At 40.4% G+C, this 27,925-nt stretch overlaps 1 protein-coding gene across 3 annotated transcripts in view; it reads right to left on the reverse strand.

The window, feature by feature from the left end:
* Positions 1-27,925, reverse strand: part of MEGF11 (multiple EGF like domains 11) — a 288,733-nt gene that overhangs the window by 29,556 nt on the left and 231,252 nt on the right. For all 3 annotated transcript variants that reach the window (XM_055815691.1, XM_055815687.1, XM_055815686.1), the window contains exons 15-21: positions 19,372-19,518; positions 16,578-16,712; positions 12,309-12,437; positions 9,292-9,420; positions 8,458-8,586; positions 5,775-5,903; positions 5,383-5,616 (exon numbers count right to left, since the gene is read on the reverse strand). In XM_055815691.1, the coding sequence (XP_055671666.1) occupies positions 5,383-5,616; positions 5,775-5,903; positions 8,458-8,586; positions 9,292-9,420; positions 12,309-12,437; positions 16,578-16,712; positions 19,372-19,518 (1,032 nt within the window). The remainder of the gene's footprint in view (positions 1-5,382; positions 5,617-5,774; positions 5,904-8,457; positions 8,587-9,291; positions 9,421-12,308; positions 12,438-16,577; positions 16,713-19,371; positions 19,519-27,925) is intronic.

Genomic DNA, 27,925 nt, shown 5'->3' on the forward strand with positions numbered 1-27,925 from the left:
AAGTAAAGTCTTTGCATTTACCTTCTTTCAGCTAACCATTGCCCAGCTCAGCAGCCAGGCTGCCAGGACTTTGCCATCTCCCCTAACTGTAACTCTGTGATATTTGCAGTAGAATTAACAAGAAACAGATGTCTCTTGGGGTCTGCAAATGAGAACTGGGGCTGGAACCCAAACATTGCGATCAGTGTATGCCCATCACAAACACAGCTGCTCGCATATACTATGCCTTGAACCTGCTAATGAGGGACTGGCAGCTCACCAGGGGAGCACAGCTCATCTACCCTTCACACAACCTGCAGTCCCGGTTAAATATAGACACTTGAAGCCATGCCTTTCTGCTTTGTAGGTGAGTGTTGATGGCTGAGTCACACCAGCTCCCAGCTCTGCCTTCCCCCTTCCCTTATCTGTCATGCTCTCGCTCAGCTGTGGGCAAGAAGGACCAGCTCGAAGGGAAAGAGGCACAGTCCCCTGCCTTTGCTGCAAGATAAGAGAGCACGTACCAAAGGTTTCTGTGAGCCTGCTGACACATTACAAGTTCACACCCAGCTTATCTGGTCGTAGCTTGTTTTGTGCACCCGAAATGAGCTGAAGGAAAAGTCTAACAGACTGCCCTCTACTTAGCACAGTGCTGAATTAATGAACCTGAGCTCATACACAAGTCTGCATCGCCAAAAACCTTTTCTTCCTTCATTGCATGCAGGACCATATACTCAGAATTACTCCTTCCACACAGTTCCATTTGGTCGATACTTAAGTACCCACCCAGGCTGATTTACCTTGATAGCATAGTCCATTTTCTACACATTTATTCATGAAGCTCTTATAACTGCTGGCTGGAAATACATCAAATTCAAACCTAATGCTATCCCAGTTAAAAGAAAAAAAAAACCAACCACCAACAAAAAACAGCCCACAAAACTCCCTCTCTTCCCACAGATGAGTTTTATCCTGCTCTGAACAGTAAGCAAAGACTTAACTATCTAAAAGAAAGGGAATTATTTAAATTAAAACAAAACAAAAAAAATCCAAAGGTTATGTTAATGTTAACGCAGGGAGATGTGTCCTGTGAAGGGATCCATGACGACTGAGTCCTGCCGTGAGCCCCTTAAGCCTGAGGCTGTACTCCAGTGGAAGACCCATGAGGTCTGGATGAAGGCCAGACTGCTCTATAACTTGAAGGACTGAGCTTCTGCCCCGAGCCAGGGCTGTGAAATGACACAAAGAACATTGGTCTCCATCCTGCAGTGGCAGCAGGACAGTGTAGTGTGGAAACTGGGCACAAGGCCAACCATGAAAAAAGGGAGTAAGTAAGCACTCTGCAGTAAATACAAACCCAGATATGTCAAGCTGCAAAATGGAACTGTTTTCTTCTTCTTTTTGTGTGGCTCTTCTCCACCCACACAGAGTGTCAGTGGGGTGGCTGAAGACTCCAAACAGAAGGGTTCACTCTGCCACCTCCTACTACACATCATCTGCAGATCATTTCTGTAAATGTCTTATCTAGGCTGCAGGATCCACGATGCTCTATTTGTATCGAGCTTTGCTTAGGTTTTGGCTCTCAGCACAGGATTCACCCATATCAGAAAGTTTGTTAAGACCCTGATAAGACCTTGAGCATCACTTCAGCCAATAACCAAGTCTTTGTGACAGTCCTGAAAAGAAATCTCTGCTGCTCTTTAGCACTACCACATAGTTTTCCCCTCTGTTCCTATCTCCTTGAATTAAACAAGCTCCAGTTGAAGATCTCTTGTTGGATGCAATGGACCATTCTCGTGCTGAGGAGCACCATTTTAAAGTCTGCTTTCAGATCCATGTGCTGTGGTTAAGCTCTCCCAGCATGGATGGATTTCTTTCCCACTGGCTGCTGGGCAGAGTGTGTGCTTTGCTGCCACATCCTTCATCCACAAATGCAAAAGAGTCTACGGGCTGCCCAGGGGGTTCCCCTTTCTTATAATCTCTCTCACACACATGCACGGATTATCAGCATCAGAAAAGCTGAAGGCGTAAAGACCAAAAACATCCTCCAGAAATAAATTAATGTGCTGGAAGAAATTACTGCCTCCAGGAGCTAGACATCTGCATATGTGACTCTATTCAGAAACAACAGTACCCTAACTAGAGTAAACAAGCAAAATAACAACAGTGGTGATTCAGGTTAGCCAAAATGTTACAACCCGCATAGGGCTGGATATTGCAGTCATTGTTCAGGTGGAATTCCTGCTGAAGTCCATGGGTTTATGTGGGTTTATATTAATTGGACAAGTATATCTGCATAATATTCTGCCCTTAATTCACATTCAAAATTCCAGGTCAAGGTTGAAATCCCTGTTACCTCTATGTAATACTGTTACTGTCCTTCAGCATCCTCTGCAACGCACAAATGCACACATACATACACTCATACGCACAGGCGTTGTTCTTGCCATCCAGCCATGCTATGAGTCTCTGTTTCTCATCTGTCATCTTGTCTCAGTATCCATCTCCCCATTCTCTGCTGGGGAAGATGCACATCAGCACCTTTTTCTGTCTTTCTGTTCTATGGAAGTGAAAGACTGGAAACAGCATTGGTAAGGCCAAAGCTGGGAAGGTTACTGATGGGTAGAAAGTTTCAGCAGAAGAACGTACTGGAGGACAGTCAGAATTTGGCAGAGAGCTTTCAGAAGCCCTTGTCTAGAATTTGTAAATGCCCTTCTAAAACAAAGTCCAAAACCTGAAATGATGTTGATACCTGCATACAATTTATAATGAGATGAAGGTGGAGCACTGTGATTTCTAACATCGTAGTCTTCCTCTGAAAGCTCACGTAGCAGAGTTTTTCAAGGGGGAGGCACAAAGGAAACTCTTCCTGTGGCCTCCAGAAAGAGAAGGCTGACCCCACTCCGCTGCAGCTTCCTGAGTGATAAAATTTATATTGCTACAAGGACTGCACAGAGCAAGTAGAAAGCAGAACGAAAAGTCCAAGTCTCTGCATCCCCATCACTTACTGAGATGAACAGAAAGGAAACATCACCCAATTTCTTTCCAGAGAAGCCCATACAACGCCACCGACCTGGTGCTGTTTGGGGTTGCAAAGACCTGGTAGTTCAGACTTTTTACAAACTGAGCTGACACAGAGCAGCAATGCCACAAGGGCAAGAATTAAATTCATTGTCATTGCCCAAGGACCAGAAGAGACCCCAGGTTCAATGCAGCTGAAGGATGTGATCCCTCAGATATTTATGATGTATCCAGGAATTCAGCCATCCCCAAAATATTTTTTTTCCTCAAGTACTTAAGTATCATGTGGCATCAGGAACTTTGGGATAGGTGGCTGCACCTGAAAGGAATGTGAAGAACATTGTATAGGGGCACGCAATGCCCACAAAGACACAACCTGCAAGGGCAGTTCTGGGATACCAACATCATGAAATGCAATGGCTTTCTCTCTGTGGCTGGGGAGGAGTCTTCTGTCTATGATAACTCTGAAGGATGAAAGAATCCTTCCTCAGCATTAGCCTTTTTTCAGACCTTGCAGAGTGCTAGACTGGGATACAGCAGGTCAGTTGGGAAGTCTCCATTCATGGTAAAATATGGGGAGAAAAAAAGGCATTTTTGTTCCCTTGTCTGAAAAGGGAAGCTCAGTTATTCCAGTCAGGAACTCCAAACAATATTCTTCTCCTTATTTTGAGGTTTGTAAGTTGTGCCTCTTAAGCATGCTGAGTTACACACACATTAACTGGAAAAGCATAGAAGTAAATGAGCTGTAGCAGGCTTTGTAAATAAATGGATAAGGTGCCAATATGAAAGAAATGTATCACTCAAAAGTTCAGAACGCTTTTCCACGCCAGCAGCTGTGATCTGCTCTCTCAGAACTCGGAGCCTCGCTGCTGCTGAGATGTGCCACAGTTGTCTTTTGCGTGTTCATGGTCTGGCTCTTCAAATGATGTTGAAATGACAAATTTCAGGCCAAATTGTGCTGGTAACTAGCCAAGGATCAGACGAGCCCTCTCTGGCAACACTTTCATACATTTCTTACCCAAATGGGCAGCTTAAGCAAGAGCCTGCAAAGCTAAAATTCAAAAATAAGAGGCAATGGGAAGAGGTCCAAGGCTGATTTTTTTCCTGATCTTGTAGCTGTCAGAAGGAGGAACGCTAGTTTGGGTCTGAGTGGTCTAAATATGGGTTTAGTCAATGATGTTCAGTAAAAAGTCCATGATGTGTGATATGCCACCACTGGAGACCATGCCCCTGATATGAAGACTGAAGTCACGGTGACATGAGAGAAGCTCCTTGATTCACTCCCAGTCGTAGCCAGGCAATAATATTGTGGCTCAGTGGAAGAGGCTCCTTCCAGGTGCACCCCAGGCAGGGAAGTCCAGAACAAAGCCTCCAGCCACGCCACCTCGAGACAGCACAGAAGCCAAGTCAGAGCCAGCAACAAGTGGCTGGACCTCATGCATTTACAGTAGAAAGCAGAAAGAAAAAGACTATGCAGGACTGGGAAAGCAGAGCTGCAAGGCCAACTTCTGCCTGTTTCAGGAGCTTGTATTTACTTGGACTTACAGGTTCAGCCATTTAAAGGGAAGTGAAGAAGTGAAGTGCAGTCAGAGGGCAGCAGACCCTGAGGAGATCCCCATTAGAGACAGACTGAAGGAAACAAGAAGGAAGTAAAGCCATCTCCTGACTGGCATCCTATCTCATATTCATGATAGAGGAGTGAAGAAGAATTGAGTCTTAAAAAGGAGATCACATCCTCCAAAATTTAGCCAATCTGTCAAGAAAAGCTGTCCTCCATAGCAGTAGCAGAAGATAGAAGCGAGAAATGTGATCTCAGTATGATTTCTTTTCGATCCTAACAAGCCTTCCTCTTCCTCTCTCCTGCTTTCATCAGCCTCTGTGAAGAAAATTCACACCAGCTGTCTAGCCGACAGGGACTGGTCTGTACACAGAAGAAAGTGACAATGAATAGGATGCCTCAAATCACAAACTGCAACATAGATAAAAATAAAACCTTATGACTGACCAGGTCAATCCCATTCCTCAAGCAAAAAAAAAAGTCTTCTTCTGAAGGTTTCACAAAGGGAAAACTTCTCTGTACTGAAATAGGATTGCAGCTGATTTAAAAAAGTGAAGTTGATGTATTCCATGCAGCATATTTCTTGCCTAGATATATCCTGTATCATGTTAAGTAAAGTCTCAGATATAAAAGAGCTTAAATCAGTTTTAAGTTATATTTGCTTTCCTGTCCCTGTTAAGTGTTCCAAGATCATGGTATTCAGGAGAAGAACAGAAGTGTCATTATTTTTGAGGCTCAATAACGCATGTTATACATCATAGAAACTTGTATTTCCCCAGCATACAGAAATATGAGTCTATATTTGATTAACATAAAAAGACCCTTACCAGAAAGTGAGTAATCTCTATTAGTCATCCTCATGGCTGGAGTATAAGATACACTTGGCATGTCATGGCCCTTCTCCTTCTGTTTCCGTCGATACCACACAAACAGTGCCAGCAAGACCATAATAATTAGAAGGAGAATAATAATTCCAATGATTGCTCCCACTGAGTGCCTCTCTGATCCAAGAGCAGGGCTAATTTTAGTATAGGGGTTTAATTCTTCCATCATGAGAGCCGCTGTTAAAAGTAATTCATAATACACTGTAAATTGAATTGTGCATTTCATTTCTTAGATACTATTTTTTTAAAACAAGTACATCATTGAAGGGGGAGAGAGAAAGAAAGGGAGAAAAAGAGAGAGATATAGATATTTTACAGGTAGAATTTCACTGTACCTTGATCACATCGGATTCCTTTGAAGCCTGGACTGCAGTAGCAAGTACCTGTGACATGGTCACATGTAGCATTATTCATGCATTCACATAGTTGTTTGCAACCATAACCAAATGTTCCTGGTGAGCACTCTGGGAAGCCAAAGAGAAAGATTGGAAAGAATTCTACTTTTTTCAGGGATGGGTGAAACACTTGCCATGGAAAATTCAGGAGAAAGGTCTCCCTGGTTTCAGCATCTCTAGGATGACACCCTAGTGTTACATTATTATTATCTTAAAGCAGGAAATAAATGTATGTCATGTACAATTTGGGGTATTACTTCCTAAGCTGTAACTTTCTGGGAAATTCATACAAGCCTTCACAAGGATTAAACCAATAATATGTACAGAGATTTTAAAAGGCTTGATAAATACTACAAGTGTACAGAATTTAACAGGGCATGAGCTCAGAAGCCATAGAGTACATCTTGAAAGAGCATAGCATTCTCCACTGGCTCTGCGTATTTTTTTTTCATGGGGGTAGTTGCAAAGAAGTTTTAATGTACCTTTATATGAACACAATAGACTTTTGCCAAACAAATCCTGCATGCTTTCATACTTATCCCCTACTAGTGCTAGAAGATGAATATATAACATTGTAGGTGGAATTACAAAATTGAGCATCTGAGTGGTTTGATTTGCGCTGCTTTTGTATTAGGTTTCCTAATACAGAAGGAATTTCTATCTTGTCTTTGTATTTCTGTCAAAGACAAAATGATTGAATGTCCAGCTGAGAAATTTATTCATACAATTACCATGATGGGCTATTACAATAAATCTGTAGGCAGCTTACTATACTTTGTGAGGCACTATTCAATAATAAAATGAAAGAAACAACTTCTGTCACATCATACTTATTTCTATGGAGACAATGCATTATTGAATGTATGCGCACTTGCTATGATTCTTTAGGATATATATTGTTTGTTTTTAAGATGTGATTTCTTGTGTGTCACTGCGAATATTTTGCATAGCATGACAATACCTTCCCAATGTCAGTCTCTAAGTAACTTCTAGTAGCCACAATTTAATGTTAAGTGATGAACAGTAGCCAGTACCTAATGATTTACAGTGCATACTGAAGTTCCCGTATCTCTTTCTTTCATCCTTAATCAAGACTCAAAGACAAATAAAACTATTACAATTGATGCTTATTCTGGCATTCTGATATTCTGTAGCCTACTTAAAAAGTGTACAGCCTAAATTTTTGGACTGCACCACAGAAATGAAGTCTGCATTTAGGCATTTCACCTGCAATGTGGTGGGACCGCCCATTCAGCAGGATTTTGAGAAGGAAGGAGTCTTAATGAACAGATACTTTTAGATGAAATGGTAGAAAAACAAATAAATAAATACATTCATAGTTTGGATAGAAAAGAAAGCCCCCGGCTTTGTACAGAGATTGAATTATAAACATAGCTTCTTATATAACATCTGCTATGATGCAGTTCTACTATAGAATTTTTTAGTTTCCTATTTTATTTATGGTTGCAGTAAGGGTGAACACAAATTCACGGTAAGTTGGCCACTTGCAGAGTTACAGTGGCGCCATATGTAATCCCCACATGAGCATGCAGATTTGGTCCCGAGATACATGATTTGCTGAATGCGGTATGTGCAAAAAGAAAAGATGTTAATGAATTTAGTTATATGTGAAAATACCTTCATAATGTTCCATGTAGTAAGCTACAGTTAAGAAGCTTTCACTTGCAAATCTAGCAGGAATACTACTGTGTTACCTTACTGCCAAAAAAGGAAAGGAACACTGTGGAATTAATGCCTTGGTAAGGTGAGACGGATTTCACCCTGCATTTAGAATCCAAGTATGTGCATGAGAATTTTCTTTTGATTTACTATACTGGAAAAACAAGTAATTATTCAACTACAGCACATACAGTTTCCACTACCCTAATTCTTTGTTCTTAAAAGAAGCCATTTGGCACAGCGAGCTAAATATGCCAGCAAGACATTGACAACAATTACAGTAAGATATGCCAGTACCCTTGCAAGGTAATTGAAGTTCATTGTTAAACACTTGCTCACTACTCAAGTTAAACACAGATGCTTCCAAAAAGAGACAAGCAACTTTTTTTTCCTTGATCTGTTTTCATTGTAAAGATGAATTTTCATTTGGTCCACATCTATAGGAGAATAACTTATGGAAGAAAGCCCCAGTGTTCCTTGGAAGGCAGAGAGCAGAAAGGACTTCTTTCTTTTAACCCTTGTGTCTCCTTCATGCCTAGGGAAACCTGATGCTGCTGCTCTCAACAGCATTAGCAAGGCATGATGAAGCTTGTGTTTTTCCATTAATTAGGTACATGTTGTTTGGGGAGGCTACATCCAGCCAGCACTGAATGCAGTGACTTGCTTCTACCTCACCTAACTTTAGGCTGAGAACGGGTAAGGCCTAATTTGCAGGGGTTTCTCTATATTTCTTTATGCGTAAACAGACTGTCCAGCTTTCCAGAGATGCTGCCTTCTCCCTACGGATTATATAAGGTGCCTGGGGTTACTGTATTGCTGACATCAACACCTCATGTAAGAGCCTATTTCTGCAAAGAATTCTGAACTACAAACCCCGCCCCCCCCCCCCCCCCCCCCCCCCCCCCCCGGAGAAACAGAAAAATGAAGTCATGTTGCTACTTACTTTGCTCACATTGTTTGCCTGTAAATCCAGTCCTGCACGTGCACTGGCCAGTGATGTGGTCACAGTCTGCTCCGTTCTGACACTGACAAACATTGGCACAGTTTTTTCCATAAAAAGCAGCTGGGCAACCTTTCAGGAATCAGAATAAGGAAAGACTAAGAAAGAAGCTGAATCACAAACTCAGAGGCATTATCAGCACAAAATATGTGCGCCTATAAATCTATGGATTTTCAGCTTCTCTATATTTAATAACATTTATTTGATCATCTAAATGCAGAGATACTATGACGGCCAATTTTCTTGAGGTAGTGTTTCTCATACCTTACAGAATTGCCTCTTAAGTGTTTCAGAAGAACGAAATCTTGACCCATCTATACAAACTACATTTTCAAGAAGTGAAAGATCACTAAACAGAAAATCTCTAAAGAGCCAGAGATCAATCAATCACTTGCAAGTGAAAGAGCCTTCTTAAAAGGCTCACCAGAATTTGATCTCCTCTTTCCTGCGGTGCTGATAATTTGGCACTAGTAGGATGAGAAATCTCAAACGTTCTCCTAAACCAGACCACATATACCGGGGCTTTAACGAGCAATGACACAGACTCTGCCAACTCTGACAATGGAGAAATAATCTAAATGGTTGGTCCCTCCTTTATCAAGTGCCAAAGGCATAAAAAACCTTGAAAAGCTTTAGGAGTATTTTCTTCGGGGTGATGTGAAGTTATCCCCAGAAGCAGGTGATTTCAGAGGAAGGACTGCAATACTTGGAAGAGACACGAGGTAGCAGCACATACTTTGACAGATTCCCTGGCACAACTGTCTCTGAAAGGCTTACGCTGAGTGCAGTAGAGCCCCGTCCAACCGTGAGTACATCGACATTCTCCATCGTAAGGGCTGCACATTGCTCCGTTGTGGCAGTTGCATGAATGAAAGCAATCAGGGCCCCAAAAACCAGTGGGACAAGCTATGAAAAAAAAAAAAAAAAAAAGATTTATCAGCTGACAAAAAAAGCAATGATACTGTGTTAATGCTGCGGAGGAACAACAATAAAGGAAGAACTTGTGAGACACCAGCAAAGGCAGAACTTGCATTGCAGAGCTTGGCATCACTGCAGCATCTCCCTGACAATGACCAGTTCTGACAATGACCAGTTTGCTAACGATTACTTTGCAAACCCAGGTGCCAACCTGCAACATCACCCACGCTGTTGAGCCCTGGCACAAGGGATTTCTTCTAGCAGGTTGAGGGAGGTGATCCTCCCCTTCTACTCTGCTCTGGTGAGACCCCCCCTGCAGCACTGTGTTCAGCTCTGAGGCCCCCAACATGAGAAGCACATGGACCCATTGGAGCAAGTCCAGAGGAGGCCACGGAGATGATCAGAGGGCTGGAGCCCTCTCCTATGCAGGCAGGCTGAGAGAGGTGGGAGTGTCCAGCCTGGAGAAGAGAAGGCTCCAGGGAGACCTTACAGCACCTTCCAGTACCTAACGGGGCCGACAGGAAAGCTGGAGAGGGGCTTTTTACAAGGGCATGTAGTGATTGGACAAGGGGGGATGGTTTTAAACTGGAAGAGGGTAGATTAGATATTAGATATTAGGAAGAAATTCTTCATTGTGAGGCACAGGCTGCCCAGAGAGGCTGTGGGTGCCCCGTCCCTGGCAGTGCCCAAGGCCAGGTGGGACGGGGCTGGGAGCAACCTGGGCTGGGGGAAGGTGTCCCAGCCCATGGCAGGGGGTGGAACTGGGTGGTCTTTAAGGTCCCTTCCAGCCCAAACCATCCTATGGTTCTATGATCCCCTGTGTGGGTCAGGTGGCAGAATCAGGTCTTCACTGCATGTGTGCACTGAGAACCACTGAAACAGTGACCCTCAACTACGTTACTCTAAGTGCTCCAGCCACTCTCCCTGCCTTATTGGCATTTTCTGTGAAGACAATTTAGACAGGGTTTTAAGATATGGAGGTAATTTAATTTTCTTTTTGATATTCTGGAATTCTTGTATAATAAAGTATGGCTATTCATGGTTTACTTTTGCTATGCAATCAACTACTAAAATTACCACATTCATTTGAAGCATAGAGTGCTACTCAAATTACGTAAAAATGTAAAGAAAACTTCCTACAGTATAAATTCCCATCCACAAAATCAGATTGCTTTTGTTGATGGGCTAATATTAAATTAAAATCTGCAGGTCTATTATAGATTTCAACAAGTACAATATTAATACATTTTCAAAAGTTATTTTAAGGCTCCCTCCAAAAATGAATGCAGTAAGTTACAGTTATTAGTGCCAGAATAAAAGATCCAAAATGATGATAACCCTTCAATATAACAACTATATTTTTGCTTTAAAAAGCACTTTCCATTGCTTCCTATTAAAGACATGAATTAATAAGGCATGGTTCCCAGGAAACCTGAAAGTACAGAAACCGTGCCTATTTCCCTGTATGCCATTGGCTCCAATTCTGAAGCTAAATGCAAGTTTCTGGCATATGACAGACATCTCTAAAGCCAGAATGAATAGCAAAAAAAACCCTGCCATGACGTAAATTAAACAAAAGGTCACTGAACTCACACAATGTAAAGCTGAACAGGATTTGGCCTAAAGTATTTGTGCCATAAGCAACCAGAAATATTTTTACAATGCCTTTGCAAGCCAGAGCTGCAGGGTCTGTTAGTTTCTCCAGAACTGGCTGTGGGGTTGGAGCTAAAATTATCTCTTCTGCAGCTCCATCTCTCAGTCATTCCAGGTTAACTGGTGCGGAGGGAGGTCTGAACTGCGATAGCTCAGTACCAGGCTCGGGTACTTGAGGCAAGGTGCCAACAGGAGCCTGGTGTGAGGCCAGGTTCATATTGGGAGATTTACACTTTCTTTACAAGAAGGTAACTGAAGTAACAGTAAGGTTCCCACTTAGTTAATCCAAAATACAAAGGAGCTATTGCCAGGTCCTTCTGCCTGCTAAACTGGAAATCGTTGCTGCTGGCCTGCCTCACTCCGTAAGAAAAAACACCTTTTTTCAAGGTTAACAGAAACTAGCAGTCATTTCCCAATTACATGGCTAAATATAATGAGGAATCTGTGGAGCTTTCTGTCTTTTTTTCTTTTTTTTTTCCTATTTTTGAGTGACAGCAATATTCTGTCTGTGGAAGACACACAATAAAAGCAAAATTACAGCCGTCTGTTTTTATCCGATTCCTACTTTATCACTTGAAGTTTAATATATTTTACTCTGGAATGCTGTCTAATATGCTAGTTGTATCCTGAATATGAAGTAACATTTCTGAATGATAGGATATTGCTTCCCTCTGTGATCTATCTTCAATTAAGGGATGCTCTCAGGAAATGACACTTTGGGATCAGAAAATGCCAATCTTCTACCTGGGCAATTTTCAAGAAGAAATCCTCCATCCCTCCAAGCCCACAATGACTTCTACAATTAAATTACATTTAATAGAAATATTTCAGCTGCCTAATTTCTCAATTCTGGGGGCTTGGTACATGAAAACATTTACTGGTTAATAATTTCTAATGTAATAGCCGAAAGAAATTTTTTTCAAAAAGTAAATAAAAGGGAATCTAGCTAGAAATTAAAAGGGAGCATGAGGCTTTCTTTTCTGAGAAGAGCTTGTGACCTCCCTTTCCTGTAACACAAAATAGTAACAGCTTCTGCAAATTCCAAATGCAGAAGCCAAAGCTAACTTAGATTAATTAAAAGAAATAAAATATAAAGAGAGTAAGGCACTGGCTGCTGTAATACTTCAGGGATTTCCCCAGAATCTGTCTTTAACTTTCAGAAAACACTAAACAAGAAAATACGTTATTTGAAAGTGGAGGTGGAGAAATAACACTTTGCTTACTCTGAGAGCAGTCTGTCCCTATCCAGCCTGGGAAACACTGACAGGATCCATCAATAGGATTGCACGTCCCGTTCTCAGTGCACTGACAGGCCTCGGCACAGTTCTTCCCATATTTTCCACTGGGACAGACTGTGAAAATATAAGGCAGTTTACTGAAGGCTCTTCATAATGAATATGAGGAATTCATAGGACTTAACATTTAGCAATTAGAGATAAAAGTAATTACAACATTTCCTCTTTGCTGAGCCAAATGGGCAAATTTCTACTGGAAAGGAGGAAAAGGCAGAAAGAGTTCAAGCACATTTTTTTGCTAACATCCTAGGAATAAAACCAACAGGAAACGGTTGCCTCAAAATCCATTTTTCTGCTGGAAAATTAGTCTAATATAGTTAGAAGATTACAATTATTGAAGGGCATTATGGAAGGATAAAGAGAGGAGAGACAAAACAGAGAAAAGGGGTTATTGGGAGAGTAAGGTTGAGGAGAATTCAAAGAGTAGTACCAAACACAAGTGGCTGGGAGGGATCGATCTGGGGCCAAGGGGGTTCCTTAGTGCAAACTCTGGAATAGGATTCTGCGCTGGCTCGGAGGATCACAGGCTCAATAATAAGAACAAGAAAAGCTGGAAAGGAACATTTTAGGCTAAATACAACCCTAGTGAAGAAGTCTTGAGATGACGAAGAACAATGGGGACTCTCAGGTCTGTCACTAGAACTTAACTCCCTTGTATTGTACGACTGATAATGACAGTATTAATGGACCAAAAGCTGAAAAACTTACCACCTGGTATGATGGCCTGACTCACTAGCCATGAGCACTGTACTAGAAGGCCGGTGTCCATGAAATGGCTGATGGCAGGTAAGCTTGCAAGCAGAGGCTGAAAGAGCTGTAGCCCTTTCCCCTGCGATCCCACTAGCACCACGATATGCACTACGCAACGTGCAGCGCTGCAATATTGGGCACCTAGAGTACCTATCTCATCACTGTCCTGATTCTTTCTGGATCAAGCGGTGGTGAGAGGAAGGTGCCTTTGCCTCTAAATACACTAGGCTTTGCTGAAGACCAACCTTCAGCAATGTTGGCGGGAGGCAGGCTCCCAGCATCTCACAGATTCAAATCATGCAAGCAGGGAGTAAACCAGGAGCAAGGCTTGTTTCTGTAAGTATTTTTACCATGTAAGTCTGGTGGAAGACTGGTCCCACAAATAAAGCACATATCCAGTTGCTGAAATGTCATACTTGTCTTTTGGTATCTGTTCACCTATTCTTCTCCAGTACCCCTTGCTGTAGTAAGTGTTCTATTAGGTTGCAAATGTGGTTTCCAAAGATTATATATGTGTTTGGCTGAGAGTTGTTAAACCGATGCGCTGCATACTAACAAAATCAGCACCTATTCCTGTTTGTCTACCTAGTTTACTCCTGAAGTTGGAAGAAAAGAAACCAATTTTTTTTTCAGTCATCTTATAACAGCCTAAGCACAGTGACATAAAACTAATAGACATGTAGATCTTCAGCCTCCCACCATATTATTGGAAATCTTTAACATTAAAGTTGATGGAAAGCTCTGCTCAGTAATGAATGAAATGTTTAATTTCTGTGCTCTTATTGGCTGTGTTCCCTGACAAAAACAGATGTATTTTCAAAACAAGATAAAACATACAGTCCATCTTTGCAAAGAATGTAACAAATGGAACTGGACTTGTATCCTGGTAAATAATAGTGATGTCAAAATAGTGATTAAGGCACTTCCCTGAATTATGCAACTGTTTTACCACTTCAGCCACTCTCCCTTTCTCATATGTAGTCTCTGCAGATGACCTCAATCTATCCTGACTGTGAATCAACCACAGATTGAAATCCTGAGCTGTGATTCATTTTATTTTATACAATATGCCATCCTCTACTCTTGCTATGGCAGAAGCCTAAGAATGTGCGTACTATTGTTTTCCGCATGCATTTCTATATACTACGGACTTATCTGTAGGAGTGGATAAAGTTGGTTTTGACTTTCAAATTATGTGCTTAACCAAATAGTTCTCTAACTGAAAAGAGATAAAACTAAACACAATATACAGAGACAATGAAACGAACAATACACAGACACGAAGAGCAAGAAAGCGAAGGAAAGAAAAGCCCTCGTATCGCAGAAAGAGCAAAAACTAAAATGATCTGTCAGCCTAGGTTCTCATACATGCTACACCATTATTCGGTTCCAATGCTCTATATAGAGCAGTTCAATGCAGTATTTTTATTGCATCTTTAAGTTGTAGATAGATAACATCACTTAAATGAAGGCTGGATTTTTTATATGTACAAAAAATGGTTCTCAAAAGACTTACTTAAAATAGGAGCTGATTTGCACTGCAACATGGAATACTAATGAATCAAGAAAAGATTTGTGATCCAGACACTGATGCTGACAAAGGCAATAGGTCACATTTCATAAAGAAATGCTTTGAGTCCACACAGTGAGATCTAGCAGAGGGGTTCCTACCGTGTGAGCACCTCCTGTCTCAGTGAAATAGTATGATGCTCCCCAGAACATCAACACAGAAGGATTACAAAACCAATCCTGCCAAAATGGTTGTTTGCATTAATGTAAGTAGCCTAGTTGTGAATTGAAGCAGTGACTCTCTTGTAAAGATGGGAGATCCAAATAGAAGCACTTTTTCAAATGTCTTAAACATTTTTAAACAAAGCTGTAAAGTAAGGACTAATACCGTTTTTTCCAGGAGTAATCTGATTGTACAATGCAGATAGTGATGTTAATTAGCTATAAAAGCTCTGAAGTGGGACTCTGAAAGTCCCTGTGGGACGTCAGGTGTGTTCTAGCAGTAATAACAAGTTATTATCAATCCATCTTGCTACATGATTGTGAAAGATATTCATAAAACAGCTGCTTAGTTGTTTGCTGTTCAGAATCCTTAGCACAGTCAAGTCAACTTGTGCAATTTTGGAGGTTACACAGCTCCTTGCACGCATGTGCTGCTGATGGAAGAACGTTCCTGCTGCCAGAACAGAGACAGCACAAGGAGATGAAAATTCAAAAGTGAAATTTCTTCATTTCACATTATTCTAATGGAAAACATTAATTAGCATTTTTCTTTCTACAAAATAAAGTTACATGCTAACTCATTATGACAAACTGCAACACAAATTGATTTTAATTAGGACATGAATATTTTAAAATTAATTTGCTGGATAGATCAACATTTCAAAGTAAAACCAGAAGTGCTGAACATCTGAGCAAAAATAAAATAGTTTTCTTAAGAGGATAATTAGCCATGCTTACGCTTTGAAATCTGGCTAACTTTTCACATAAAATGGACAATTTCACTGAAATATGTTCATTTTAATAAATTAATTGGTATAATGTTTAGTTGACTATACAGCACAGGAAAAAGAAAACATGGTTATACTTAATCTATGTTTAATGATTTTGCATAAGTGCTGCCTGCAATTTCTAACTTACTGAAAAGCAGGTCATTAAAAAGTGTCAGTTCAATTTTTACAGGGATGGTGACTTCACAAGGGCAGTAGCCATTACAAATCTTCTCTTTTAAATCTGTATGTAGAAAATACCCACGAGAGTATGCCATAACGGAGACTCTGCATAATACTGTAATGATGTTTAGGATAAAACTGAAAATGAAACCCAAGGTTAGAAGTGGACTGACTTTCAAAGGTACAGAAAGGTGATAGACATTAGGGGGAGTTGAAGCTACTCTTCGCCTGTGAAAATTAATTTGCTTCCCCTGCCTCACTGCAAATTTTTCTGTCTCCTGCACTTGTGTTTGGGTGTGCATGATTTTAGTTATTCCCTGTCAGGTCCTAGACAGTGTAAATAAGGTTCCATGCATTAACTGGGTGTTCGAGCTTGGGCACCTGTGCTGGCTTTTACCTTGACTAGTATCTACACCTCCTGCTGAAGACAAGTGCATGAAGGTGCCATCGACATTTAGGATATGATGGGCTTAGCAGAAAGGAAGACGAAACCATTGGGCAGCCGATATATTTACAGCAGGTGTCTCATTCCATATTCATTTCAATACAGAGACCTGTTTTATTTATGAAAGCGGGAGCACATCATATTTACAAAAGGGTGACTAAGTACCTATTTGCATTTCCCCTCTGAAGTAAAGAATTTCTTGTGATCTAAACTGCTGAAACAAGGGAAAAAAGCAGGAACCTTGTGATCGGCCTTGCTGCAAAGTCACAGACACAGAAACTCAGGAAAGGAGGTGGCATCTGGGGGTCTTGGGCTCAGTACCTTGGTTGCAGAGAGCGCCAAAGAATCCAGGCAAGCAATCGCAGTGTCCTGACACATGGTGACAAGGCCCGCTGCTGTGCACGCACTGAGGGCACGGCTGGCTGCAGTGGTGTCCATAAAAGCCAGGGGGACAAACTGAAGACAAAACAAAATAAGCTGTCAGAGGTTTTCAGAGTTTTCATTGCTGAGAGCTTGAGAATTCTGTCTTCATCCCAAACCAATATTTCTTAACTTATAAAACCACAATTTTGTGAACAGCTGAAATTATGAAGCCTGTTGGATTATTCCATGTCTAATAAAGTGTGAGCTCTGAGTAACACTGCTCCTGTGGTTCAAACATTCACACCACACTACCACCTCATGTATGTCCCTGGCTATTTAATAATACAGTGAAGCTCTCCCAGCAGCCTCTTTCTCTCAAAACAATAGTTTGAGTCTCTCTAGCCTGCTCCAGCTAAACTCTTTTACAAAACACGGGAGTTCAAGACCTCATAGCCTACTGGCAGATATGGTTAGTAACACATATTCTGAAGCTTTTAAGGTAAGTAGGAAGAGAAACACTCACACACTGGTACAGACAACAGAAATTCAGAATTCCATTTCCATTGGAAATTAAGCTATGAAATCAGGGAAGGTGTATTAGGAAGCTCTCAGTGTTTTAAGTGTAAACAACTATGTCAAGAGCTGATTTCTAAACATAGTAGGTGTAATACCTGTGTTCAATCGGGACAGTCAGTTTACATGTGCCATTGCAGGAGTGGCATTCATCAGTGATGAACAGAATCTAAAAACGGTAATTATGGTAACTGCATACAAAATCACCTAATTTGCATCACTAATAACACTGGATAGCTGAGTAAACTTGTCATGAACTGTGTGCTTAATTTGCCTAAAACCTGGATTGAAATTATTATAGAATTTGTACATAAAGTATAGTGCAAGATTATGGCTCGGTATCTCTTATAAATGCGTACTGTTGCTTCTAAGCACATGTAGAATGAAAAACCATCCCCTGTCCAAACATTCACTGCGATATATAAGCACAAAGAAATGTTAAATTGCAGTAAGTGACTGTAAAAATGACTTTATATGTTTTTATTTTTACTCCTGTGATTCTCTGTTATATAATTCTGGCGCAGTGGTTACTATATCATGTCCATTCTATTTTTTCACCGAATGAGAATTTTTCTCTTGGTCTGTAAGTTCACAGAGGGTGTCAGGTTCTTACACTACTGCAGATTTCCAGCTGGAACTTAGCTGACAGGTTTGTTGATGATGCACTAGCTGTAAAACAACCTGGATCATTCCTGGAGACATTTCTGCAAGCCCAAGAGCAGTAAACTATCCTGGTGTCTCATGTAATCCTGATTACACAGACAGAACAAGCTGGCTGAGTCTCATCTTCAGTACTGCCCTTTACAAGCTAAATTCTATTTCTAAGTGAATTTTCAAGACAAAAATGGGAATGATTCTGAGAGCAAACTTAGCAAGCTAAAGCTTCACCTACGGACGTGTCCTTTTCATAAGGCAGCCTCGAGCCTGTATCCCACAGAGGAGGTAGAAGCAAGCTCAATTCTCCAGCTGCGTATTAAGAGAGGCCTTTCAGCAACATCAGGCAATGGCAGAAGCATCCACAGGACCCTCTGCTGTCACCACAGTGCGGAGGAAATCTTCTCCCATTAGGTCCTTAGCAAAAGTCCCCAAGAAGTAGCCTGATTACTGGAGTTGCAAACTGGGGAACATGGTTTGCCTGTTGCAGCCTAATGTGCTATCAGCCGATAAAACAAAGCTTGCTTTTTTTTTTTTTTTTTTTTTTTTCTTCATCTCAGAAAGGTCAGAAACTATTAACTTCTGGAAGTTTTGCACTCTTAAGGTTTCAAATTTGTAAAACAATTTCTTCACCAACTCCCTGAAGCTCTGAGCACCACAATTTAGCCTTGGAGAGAGGTTTTACAACTATATAGATATGCTGGAGCACCTGGAAATCAGGGTTTATAATGGAAATGCTTATAGGCCATTAACTACAGCAGTGCTAGAGGTCATCCTTATAATGGCTTTAAATAAAAACTGTCAGCTACAAATTATTTTTAGAGATGAGTGTGTTCTAGTGTCAAGTGTAACTGGTGAAATCAAAGGGGATATATGAACTGGGCATGCAGAATGTCTTACAGGAAGAACAAGAGCTGCTGCAGAAAAGAAAGACAAATCCATTTCTTGTTTACATAGGAAGATGGTTGAATGTAGTTTGGATCAGCAAATAAGGGTCCCTAAGGGGCAAATGCGGCTTCCTGGATAAAGCAAATGAGAGCATTTTTATCTCCTTGGCACATTTTAATATGTAACAGCAGAGCATCAGACAGGAGCTATTTCAGGCTGCTGTGTTTTTTTTTTCTGGCACATAAGAAATCATTGTCTTGTTATTTTGAAAGCCAACACTCATCCACCTGTCATTATGTCATGGGTTGTAGCTGACTGTTTAACAGGTAGCCTATAGTGCACCATGACTTAAACATCTTTTTTTGCCCAGGTCCTGCCAAGTTTGGCATGTAAAGGTGTTGCTTCTTCTTTCAGGTCATCTGTGACCTCCAGGTGCAGTGGAAGGCCAGAAGAAGAAACACAAGGCATGACTCAATGCAGTGGAGTCTTGATTTCTTGGTCAAGAAGCAATTTTTAGGCTAGTATTTGCCCTTAAGATGTCATGAGCTAAAGAAGTTCAGAAACCTGTAGCCATGTCTGTCAGAGCATTTCTATCTATCTGCTTTGCTTCTGCCACCACACCTACGGAAAACCTTACTTCTCTGGCACAAGGGTCCTCTGTATCCTGGTGCACAGTCACAGGTGCCATCCTCTGGGGAGCAGGATCCCCCGTTCTCACAGTTACAGGAGATGGAGCAGTTTGGCCCCCAGCGGCCCTGGGTGCATATGTTATCACAGTGGATGCCTAAAGACATAAAGGCACAAGTTAGGTTTCACACAACTTATTCTGCTCATTGATTAAAGAAATGTTTGCCTGGACCGATATCTCACAGCACATCACACAGCAAACAAGGGAGCCTGAAAAGGAAATAGCTATCCTTTTATCTTCTTAATAAAGTGAAAATTAAGAAAATGCCAAAGAGGTGAATTCTGTAGGTGTTAGTGAGCTCCTGTTCAGTCCTTAGCACCATTAAAGAAACTCTGCATGTCATCTGGGAGATGAAGGTCAGGAATCGCTTTAAAGTCACAAAATATCACAAATAACTGGTCTGAAAATATGCAGCTGATTGAGGCCTGATTACTTAACTGTTGTGAATTGGAAGACCAAAAAAAGAAAAACTGGGTTGCTGCAAAAACATGTCCAGTATTTGGATTCTTGAACATATATAAATTCAGTTCTATGTTGTTTATTGTTCTCTTCCTGGTTTAAAGCACTGTGCTCTGGGGTACTATGCCCATACCCCACTCCCACCCAGAGCTCTCCAAGTTCTGTGTTAATGAACTGAGTTCTGATCTAGCAAGTGGCCATATGCGGGCACAGGCTGATAATTTGCATGTTAAATGGAGACTGAGACCTGCCAATCCAGCTCCCAATGATTCTCAGGGTTGTTGTTTGATATTTATTATTATGAAAAGCAAAGCTTGGAAACACTGAAAAAAGCACACAGCCAGAAAGCTTAACATGAGGCTTCTGGCATTGTTTCAACTGGTGACTTCTGAAAACAATCTTGTGCCATGGCTCATCACATATAAATATCTAAGGATTTGATCCTGCACACCATTACTTGTCCGACAGGCTCTTACTCCACTGGGATAAGACAGTACCAATACCTGCAATTAGCAGAGCTAGTTGCATGATCAAGGGCTCCTTGGATTGAAAAAAGTTTGCTGGATCATGAACTAAGAGAGATGTTAAGCACTGCCAGCTGCAGGGAGTGGCATTAGCAGTAGCACGCTGGAGATACTGATAACAACAGAAAAAATGATTCACAGACTGGCTTGAAAATTTTCCTTACAGCATTACCACACCGGGTGCCTTAGAACTGCGCCACCAAGATTTGATGGTATACACATGCCCTGGCTAGACTTTCAACACGAAGATGTTCTTTATCATCCATGCACATGTCCCCAGTGCATAATGGGATAAATGCAGACAAGGGCTCTGAGAGCCCCAGCCTCACCCAGAGGTTGGATTAGTGCATCGCTAAGGAGAAATACAATCCCAAGTAATTTCCTCCACCTCTGATAACTTCATCTGGATGCTACAGGTAATGGACTGTATTTGTGAAGCTGTGATCTGTACAGTCACCAAACTTAGAGGATTATTAAATCAGCTAAAAGTCATTATAAACACACTTACAGTGCAGTTTCAACTTGGTTTTATAAATCTCTGAAGTTAATACAGTAAGGAATACTGCAGAGCCAAAATTCCCCTTTCTGAAGATTAATCACACAATTATAATGTCCCTTCCTAGAAAATCTTAACCAAGTCTGGCAAAAGTACAGTTTGAAATGGCGCTTCTAGTAATACATGATCATAGCTTTATTTATAAAGAGGCATGGTCCCTGCTGTAGAGCTTAATAAAAAACACATTAAAATACAGTAAAAATATAATACAAGCTTAATCCTTTAATAACCAAGTAAATAAATCTGAAAAAAAGAAATGCAAAAAGAGACAAGGAACATTTGTATTAGTAAAATCAAGAAAAACAATTATATTAATACAGTCTTCCCTACTCCCTTTGCAATCAAGCATATCCTTAGATTACTTAAACAGTAAATGCTTTGTGTGTGCATTTATGTAATACATCTACAGTACTCTGCAATTAAAAAGTCAGACAATAAATTGTAAATAAATAAATGCATTTCATATTTACACAGATATATATGATCATTTATAGCTTCGAGAGTCTCAGTGTGAGCTCCCAGAAATGAAATTCAGACACAAATGTAGAAAAATGTGTATCTTTTCCTCCTGACTGCAGCATTAAAAATACAATTTTCTCATTGAGAATGGGCTATTTATAAACAGAGACAATTAAACAGCATTATTTCTTGTCTTGTTTGGCAAAGTTTGGGAAGAATGACATTGACTCCTTTCTCTTGCAAGGTAGCTCAATTAGAATGCCATGGCTGTTCTTTGCAGCAGCAAAGTCCTTCCTTTAGTAATGAATAATGAGGGATGTCTTCCCGCTCCTAACGAAGGCAATGAGTCATTGTGAAGCCGACTGTTGTAACGAAATGTAAAGGGGGAAAAGGAAACCTTCTAGAAGACACTGATACCCATTACAGCAGTTATTTATTTATAAATTTTCAGAAGACAACCAAGAAGGTGCCACAATCAATTTTTATTACTTTATATTACTCTAAGTTAATTCTCATGGAAGACTTATTTTTGGAGGCTCCTACACACAGTGAATTGCAAATGTAAATGAGAAGTTAAAATTGCATCTGGACATGCATGTTGTATGGAATTGTGCTAAAAAAAGCACCTTAATTTTACAATTCCCTAACTTGACAGCATATGAAGGGGGAGTCCATCCCTCCCAGCTACTTTACAATCAGAGTCAGTGAAGCAGTAAGCTTCTTTAATGTAAAACTTCAATATTTACTTAGGAACTTGCTGATGAACATTTCTGATAAGCAATTAGTTTTCAATTTCCAGAAATATAAAAAAATGCTGAAGTTGACACATCTCTGTATTATCTCATGTTACAACCACAGATTCCTAATTTATGAACAAAATCCTTGTTTCACAAGCATGATGTAGAAATTAGAAGTACAACTATCAGAAGTCCTTGAAGCTGCAGGAAGAGTTCTATACATAAACTCTATTGCCTAGCTACCAGGAAATTATCTTACTGCCTGAGGCTGTGGTTCACCATTGCAGATACCAGTATAAAATTACACTTCCAAGACCTTAAACAATGTTCTGAGGGTGAATTGTAAATGAAATTCACATAACTTACATAAATTTACAGTTACCCACTGTACGTGGGCAAAGGACATTTGCACTCTCATGCAGTAAGCCAGAGCCAAGGTAAGAGCAGGGTCCACTGTGGCTTTTAATTCAGCTTGTAAAACTGCAGCCACAAAACCTCCATGTCCCAGCATGGATCTGGGGTACTGGATTTCTGCAAACACTGTCTGATCTCTAGTAGGTTTTCCACTGCTGTCCTTTGGACTGCTCTGTCCATGAAATTTAGCTGACAGTCCCAGGAGTGGCTTCACTCCCCCTTCCCCACCCCATCCTCCTTTGCACACACAGTGGGTCAGAAAAACAGTACTTAGGGCCCAAATTGCTGTTGTGTATGCTGTGAAAAACACAACCTGGAACAAACTTGACCCACCAGAGCAGTCATGACTGCACTTTTTTAAGGGATAACTACATGGGAGAGCTGTTCCAAGCTCCTTTTCCTTAAGGGTCCTTCCAGGGTAGTTTAGTACCAAGTGGCAAAACAGCTCCTGTCTGGGAGATCGGGACTATCTGGTGTATCTCCAGCCCACACTTCCTGAGGGTGAAGCAGTTGGGTTGTGCAGGGGTCTCCCAGTGCAGAGCTGAGGGTGGTACTTTGGTAAAGCAAAGCGGTAGGCACAGAAGTAGAGGGAAGAGTGTCTGGCAAGAGCACTGGCTGATGGAAACTTGGCAGTGCACATATGTTTTATAACAGACATCACATGTTGTAGTCCAGTTCTGCTGCACTGTACCTAGAGAGGTGTGTGTCTGGTGACTTGATGTGATACAACCTTGTCTCTGGCTTACAAGGAGCAGCGTTAATTTTTACCAGATGAAGTTAGCTCTTTGTATTAAAGTTTATGAATCGAGCTGTGAAGGATTCAACCAACATCCACACAAGTGTCACGAAAAGAAGCAAGAAAAAGAAAAAAACAACCCGAGCCATACAGCTGGGATGTAAGGCATCTATTGAAGAGCTACTTCATATACTGTTTCCACTAATAATCTCCAACGGCTTCAATGAAAGTTTGTCAAAGTAATGCAGATTTAGTACTGCCTGTAACTATATCACGCTGAAGGACTTTTGAGTGTGAAATTCCTGAAAGCCAAACCTAAGTAGAACTCTCTTTTTTCCCTCTCCAGCTTACTTGTGCAGTTGCACTTGTGCTTAGGGATTGCACCTCTAGCTCTTAATAAAGCCTGCCATTGTTTTTTTGCTTTGTCTCTAGATAAGCTGGAAACTAATATTCCAAACACAACAGAAGACCAAAAATGGATGGAATAAATGAGAGCCAGTGGCCTATTTTTGACCACTGCTATCCCCTTGACAGTAGCCTCTGCAGCAGGGCCTGCATGCTGCCCAGCATCTAATTATTTTTCTAGTGACGTAAGAATTCGATAAATTATAGGATGTAGCTCCCCTCCCCCCATGTACTTTAATTTTATATCTACCAGTGTACAACTGTAATTATTTCTCTGAATAGGATCTTCAGCTTTTTATTTTTTTATTTTAATAGTCACAATCTAAAGACAGATGCAACATCAATTAGCAATGACAGGAATTATTTCAGCAGACATTTGAATCCAACACAAACACTGTGCTCTCCTCCACCTGTCTTTCAACATGACAAGAAGTCATAATAATCTCTTATTTCTGGCATTTGAATAGCTTTGGAAAGAACTGCTTTTTATGCATAAATAGGCATTGGATTTATGCAGGCAATACAGTGGAAACCTGAAGTTTGGTGAGTCACGCTTGGCTTTGATCTGGAATGCCTGGTGGCTTTTGTCTGGGGCACTAGTTATTCATAATGGTGGTTTGTCTACCTGTTGACACACAGTGTGCAGCGACAAAAACACAACAGTAGCAATACTGCTTCAAATAGCAGAAAATAGCCTGATGATTATAGCTGCAAGGCTATTTTAGATAAGTAATTGTGGAAAGTGGGCCAGCAAGCACTTGATTGTACTGAAAAGAGGTATGGGAATTTATCACTGAATGTGATCTCTAGAACGGTTGGCTCCTTTGCACGATACCATCCCTCTGGTCTCCATCACGCAGAACTATCCCACCTGCAGCAATCCCTTTGGCAGCTGTAGCACATCTCCCACCAAACTGTCAGCCCTGGAGGGGTTTCTAGGCATGTGGTTTTCACACCAGGGTCAGAGCCAGAGTCCACTGAAGTCATCTGGAAGCCTTGCCTTGGCCTCCTAACTCATACATTTATTTCCAATAAAGATTTCTGTAATCTCATGCTCACGGGTTTTTTTTAACTTTATTCTCTTCTCTTTCCCCAGTACTTGTATTGCTGTTACACTTCCATTTTCCCTATAAATCCTGTTCAAATCAGCTTTGTATTGAGATCAGATCAGCGTGCTTTCCTAAGTAGTGAATATTTTGCTGCTTCAGTCCATAAAAGGTAAAACAAAATTCAGTAAGAACATAAGAAAAAACTGTCCGATTAAGTCTGGATCAGCTGTTCAGCTGATGACAGCATATGAACAAGAGTTCATAAGGAATACTTGATGCTTTTCTATCACTTTTTGCATCTTCATATTTATTCCTACCTGAGGCAAACCCTGAAGTATTTGACTCAGATTCAGTAAGAAACACCACAGCACAATTCGTGACAGGTCAGCATTTAAGGATGCTGAAGAACAAGAAAATCTGCTTGGGGAGGGCAGCAGATAGAAGAAAACATAAAGGGATCTCTCATAAAATTAAATGGAAACATTAAGAATTGATAGCTGCTCATCCAGTCTGCAAATAAGCTATTTTTGTTTTTATATAGTGAAGCTATTCGGCAGAGATAACAGCAGCCACATTCACATTATCTATGAACTTTTGTGGTGTTCTCAAAATGCTTTTCTTACTGTGAATTTTTTTCAAATTGATGCAGCGGAGCCCTTTCTTACCTTGCTAAGCACTGTTCACCGGTGGGCTTCAGAGGGGTGAGTCCTGTGTGTAACGGCCCATCAGTCTAAATGAAAGTCCTATGATCTGGTCCTAAATAATGAAGAATAAGGCTTTCTCTGCAGCCAGTGAAAATTCTAAATTGTCTCTCCTCTCATCATTGCATGGCCGATTTATGCACCCATTAGTGTAAGTGTTTTTCTGAAAGTAATATACTTAGAGCCTAATGCACCTCTGTGGAGCACTAATCGTACCCCTATTTTTAATTATCTAGAGAAAACTCCAGATATGAATCATCCAACTCAGGGAATTTATGCAATAAAAGCTTTTGAGACAAGAGGCCTACCTCACAAGAAATTGAGTAAGTCAAAATGTTTGCTAAAATTAAGGATCATCTGGTTCCCTTTGGTACAGGTTATTCTCCGGGGTGCACTACTGCTGGAAGAAACATCGCCACTAGCAGAAAGGGCAGACCTTGAAGAAAACAGTACTAAAAGGGGTCCAGTCCTACGCAGTCCTCCTTCACCTTTTGGACGTTTCCTTCTAGTATTTCTCAAACTCTGGATGTGGTTTCAAGACAGGAAGGAAGAGAAGCCTGAGAGATCCAAGCAGACCATCAGCAGGTAAGGGAGGAACTTGCAAGTGGGAAAAAAATGTACCGCTTTCCTGACTCAAATGTTCAAGCCCCCAAGCTAAGCCATGAGCTAAGAACGCAGCTTAGCAAGAGCTGTTGTACAACTGATTGTGTGCAAGCATTTCTGTTTAATAACATTGACTGTAATTCAGCCTTTTCTCCTTTGTGTAGAATGGGAAGGAAGATGTTTACATTTGTCACTGCAAACACTTTCACCAATAACATATATATACAACGTTTTAGCTTGCTGGCTGTTTATTGAATGATCTTTCCTTTTTCTTCTTTCAGTACCAGCATGCCAGCATCCACTATTATTTAGTCTGCTGAAATGTTCACAAATAATTTTTCACCGCTTCTTGCCCACATTTATTTATAGGTGAATGCATTGTACACACAGCCAAGCTTATATATAGAATGCCTCCATATTAAAATGGAAAATGGTTGAATATCTCTAGCATCAAGTTCATTTTTTTAGAACCCATTAAATTAGCATAATCCAGGATGCCATCCAAGCTCTATCTTTTCACATAAATTTAAAGCTGTCCTTTAATAAGTGAAAATAAACCCCAAAATAAATACAAAGATAAATGAGCCCATATCTCTTCCGTGTTTATAAGACTAATACTGCAATCATTTGCACGCATGCTTAAGTTTAGCAGTAGGCTTGCTGCAGATTCTAATTATAGTCTAAGGGTCTGATCCAACTCCCACTGAATAAGTGGCAAAAATCCAATTGCTTTCAGGAAAGGTGAAATATATACTAAATCTGGTGCAGGACAAACACAACTAAACCTCACTTGGATGAGAATCTGGAGCCCCCTAGATATCTGTCGAGGAATGCACAGACATAATTAATGTCAGGACATCAATGGAGTATTTGATATAACTTCATAATTCATATTTTTGAAAATTAGCCCTATATCAGCAGGAACCATACTTAAAGGTTCCTGTCAAAGAGAGAATTTTTAAGCACAGCCTGACATTAAAATCTTATCAACTCACTTGAAATTAAGTCAATGAAAAATTAAAGCTAATTTCTAATAAGCTTATGTTACATTCATAGACTAAAGGGCACTTGTCGAATCCAGAGAGTAAGCATATCTTTTCATATGGAAAAGATTTTCAGAACTGAAAGGCAGAGGCCAGAGGAAGAGACTAAAATGTACCATTTTAGACTGACTCTAAACATTCCTAGGTTTTCTGTCTCTTTAAAGCTAATGTAAGGATACAGAGTAATCACAGAAATAAATTATTAATTTAAAAATCTGGGATAAGACTGCCAAAAGTGATAAATTCAAAATATGGTTTCGATAATGGGATTAGACGTCTAGAAAATGCATGTTTAATAGGATCTTACTATTGCTCCATTCTGATATTATAGGCTTTGTACTACAAACCAAGAGAGTACGTAACAGTCTAATGTGAAAAAAAAAAAAAAAAAAAAAGCAAGCCAACCCACGACATTGTGAATTCAAAAATACTGTGGATCTCTTCAGCTAAAAACTTGTAGGTGCGTAAAATGAGTCCTAGATTTTTTCTGGTTTTAAAGATGCATGGAAAAGGCAGCTACCAATTATATCAGTATGCTCTTGGAGTTGATCTGTTAATGACAATATAATTATTTTGGCTACCTAGTACAGCTGAGGACAGGATCTGGCCCTAAGATTATAAACTGGAAATTGCTGCAATGGCAGAAAACTCATATTAATACAAACAAAATGCATTTTACGGAAAACAAGATGGAAAGGCAGTTTTTTTCTTCAAAGATCCACCGCTCCCTTGCAAAGAACTCAGAAAAACTGAAGTTAAAAATACCTTAGAGTTCACCGTCAAAGTGGTCACTGTTTCTTTAAAATTCAAAAAGGCT

Source organism: Falco peregrinus, chromosome 1 (genome assembly GCF_023634155.1).
Source record: "Falco peregrinus isolate bFalPer1 chromosome 1, bFalPer1.pri, whole genome shotgun sequence".
NCBI lineage: Eukaryota > Metazoa > Chordata > Aves > Falconiformes > Falconidae > Falco > Falco peregrinus.